General features: G+C 39.8%; 1 protein-coding gene across 9 annotated transcripts in view; it reads left to right on the top strand.

The window, feature by feature from the left end:
• syne1a (spectrin repeat containing, nuclear envelope 1a) overlaps positions 1–3446 on the top strand; it is a 146447-nt gene that overhangs the window by 136258 nt on the left and 6743 nt on the right. For 7 of the 9 annotated variants that reach the window (XM_017302163.1, XM_017302164.1, XM_017302165.1 and 4 more), the window contains 5 exons: positions 26–217; positions 696–1014; positions 1935–2003; positions 2330–2463; positions 3258–3384. In XM_017302163.1, coding sequence (XP_017157652.1) covers positions 26–217; positions 696–1014; positions 1935–2003; positions 2330–2463; positions 3258–3384 — 841 coding nt within the window. The remainder of the gene's footprint in view (positions 1–25; positions 218–695; positions 1015–1934; positions 2004–2329; positions 2464–3257; positions 3385–3446) is intronic. The other 2 variants (XM_017302170.1, XM_017302166.1) reach the window with 1 other exon arrangement.

The following is a 3446-nucleotide window of genomic DNA, read 5'->3' as shown; positions in this document are numbered from 1 at the left end:
TGTGTGTGTGTGTGTGTGCGTGCAGGCGTTCCAGCAGGAGATCTATCTGAACACGGCGAAGATCGAGCTGGTGTTTCGGCAGGGCGAAGCGCTTATCGAGAAGAGCGAACCTCTGGATGCCGCCGTCATCGAGGAGGAGCTGGAGGAGCTGCAGAGATACTGCCAGGAAGTGTTCGGACGAGTGGACCGATATTACAAGAAGCTTACCAGACTGCCTGTAAGTGAACAGAGAAAGTCGTTTAGAGCAGCAGCTTGTTTTGCAGCGCCTTGCAAATGTATCCTTACCTCTAAAAGCCTTCCACGTTTTGTCTCGTTACAAAAACATCAACGTATTTCGTTAGGAATTTATTTTACGCTCTTTATTGTTAAACTGGAAGTTTGATAAATGTGAAAGACGGTTGGTTTTTGTTAGTATTTTTTCTGTTTGTAAAAAAAACCCCCTGAAAACTATTACATTTCATTTCATTTTTTGATGCATTATTGTGTCAGTGTTATATTAAGTGTGCCAATAGGTGCATATGTTCAATAAGAATTGGTTATTGTATTGTCTGTTTGATTGGCTCTAATACAAATACTTTACAAAAATAATAATTTATATACATCTATCATTTGAATTTTTTTTAGAACCTCTTGGTTTTATGTGTAAAATCCCTTTCAAACTGGATGGGTTCTGCTTTTTCACCGACTCCTTCTAGCTGGCAGATGATGAGCTCGACGGCTCAGACAGAGAGCTGGACGTGGAGGAGAGCGGAGACCTCTCTGATCTGCAGTGGGGCGAGTCGCCCGTACCACGCCCGTCGAGCCGACCGGCCTCGGGCACGGCGGCGCCGATCCGGGCGGACCGCTCCGGCCGAGACACGCCGGCCAGCGTGGACTCCATCCCGCTAGAGTGGGACCATGACTACGACCTCAGCAGAGACCTGGAGAGCCCTGGAGGTCGGGGAAATGCGGAGCGGAGCCGAGGCCGCCCGGAGGAGGATGAATATCTGAGGACAAGCAGCACGGTGCTGTCAGGTCAGTCCAACTATCGACTGAATTTATGTTTTTGTTTCACTGGGGGATGGGCAATAAATCAGTTCAATTGATTCATCAAACTTGTTTTTTGAAGGTTTAATTTTTTGGAAAATCTGGATTTTCTTACACCAATGCACTCCTTGTGTTTCCATAGTACAGAGCCGAGGCGGCCATCTTGTTTTATAATTTTACTTTGAATTCAGGTCATTTCTGTGATGGAATATTTAGGGCAAAGCAATGATTTATTTATCTTAATAATGAGAATAAAGTTATAATATCACAAGAATACAGTCTTGATATTACCAGAATAAATGTGTAATATCAGCAGTATAAAGTAAGACATTTTATGAGAACTTCAGCAAAAAAAAGTAGCAAAAAATAAAAATGAGGAACGTTGAGCATCTTGTGTTTTATGGATAATAATAATATAGTTCATATTTAAACACTTCACCATCAGAATATTATCAGTATTGAGAAAGAACCACTGAGCTGCTCACTTCAGATCTTTATAATTCTGGAAACTTTATTACTTTTTTTCCCATTAATATGCTCTTCTGGTAAAAATGTGTCTTTCTTTTAATATTATGACTATATTTTTTAAATTAAGCAAAACTTATAGCAACTCACAGAATGGATGATTGAAAAGAAAAGCCACTTTTTTTTCTGTTTGTAATTTTTTATTTTTAGAAAAGAACTCAAGAAAAAAACATCTATTTAAATTAAATCTGGTATGAAAAAAAAATGAGATTTTATTTTTAAGCCATATCACCCAGCCATAAAGTTATTGTGTCGTGAATCAGTAAAAAAAAAAAAGACAAAATCAGAGAGATCAAAAAAAAAAAGTGTGGCAGCTCGTAGCATGTTGTTGCATTCAGAGATGTTTCCATCATAAGCAGAGTTTGTTGTGTCTCTATCCCCAGATGTAGTTATCCCAGAGAGCCCAGAGGCCTATATAAAACTGACAGAGAACACTTTGAAATCCTCCTCTGGTATGAAACGACATAAGCTTGGCCAGCATGCTATCATTTACAGCTAAAACTCTAAAATATCTTATGTAACCGATGCTTTCTACCACCCTTCCTCCATCATATTGAATCATCTTTAACTGCATGAAGATCACAGCATCACAAACTGTTGCTTTCTCACATCACCCAGTTTCATTTAAGAGAAACGTCATGTCAGTGATAACGTACCAATTCGCTCCGTGTCATACTAACTGCATGCCATTTTATCGCATCAGCAGCATGCAAACAGAAGCTCTCGGAGAACAACGTCTTCCTAGCTATCTAACACCTGCCTGTGTTTCCTGGTGCAGGTGAGCCTGGACAGCTGGAGGCCAGTCTGCGGCAGCTGGACCAGGCTCTGGATGCAGGACGCTACCACCTGCAGCAGAGAGAGGCGTCCGCCAGCCGCTCCAGCCCCGACATGGACTCCACGTACATGGGCTACGTAAGTCCAATGTGTCCCCTGGACACAGAACTACCTGTAGACATGACTCTGGTCCTGAGATTTATACATTACAAGGTTCATAGAGGTGCTTGAAATCCTTGACAAGGCTTCAAGTTCAATTAGATTTGGAAACTGCAATAAGGTGCAATCTAACGTTTGATTTAAAGCCTAAATGTTGTTATTTTAATGCGTGTAATAAATGATACAAACACTTATTTTTCTCTTTGTCTAAAGTGAAAACTTTTCTCGTCTTTGGTCAGTTAGAATTATCAAAATTATTTCCATTTGCTAAAAATGGAAATTATTTTTCTGAGGTTTTCTTGCCAAAAAACCTAGCAAGAACAATTTTTAGTGTTATTTTTTTAATATATGTTATTTTTTTACTTTCTGTGTATATTGTGTTTAAGCATTTTATTTGAGCAGGAAGGATTTTAATATAATTTGTTGCTTTGTTTAAATGTTACAAATATTTATTATTCCTTATTTCTCAATGATCTGTGTAATCGGGTGATTTTTTTTGTTTGTTTAGTTGTATAAGGTGTGTGTGAGAGAGACATTTAAAAACATGAAATTTAATATTTTAGTTTACATTGCCAATGCTGTAGGATACTACAAGAAGACATTAATAACAAATAACATGGTATAATCGTGAATTTGAAGCTGTCTTCTTTAGTTCATTTGTATTGTTTTGAAGTCTAATTTGTGCTGGAACAGTTTGAAAACTTAAAAATGCTTTTTTTTTTGTGAGAAAAGCATGCAAACCCTGAACTGAATGAAGTGATGATTTCTCACAGATGCGTCTGATGGGGGAGTGTCGCGGCAGCATCGACGCTGTGAAAAGAGCAGAAGGAGAGCTGACTGAGGACGAGGACGACCTGCCGGGACTCACTAACCCGACCAGCACAGAGACGCAGAGCACAGGTCCGTCTCTCCTCTCCTCTCCTCTCCTCTCCTCTCCTCTCCTCTCCTCTCCTCTCCTCTCC

Source organism: Poecilia reticulata, linkage group LG21 (genome assembly GCF_000633615.1).
Source record: "Poecilia reticulata strain Guanapo linkage group LG21, Guppy_female_1.0+MT, whole genome shotgun sequence".
Classification (NCBI taxonomy): domain Eukaryota; kingdom Metazoa; phylum Chordata; class Actinopteri; order Cyprinodontiformes; family Poeciliidae; genus Poecilia; species Poecilia reticulata.
The sequence above is the reverse complement of the archived record's forward strand: the minus strand, read 5'-3'. Positions and strand labels throughout refer to the sequence as shown.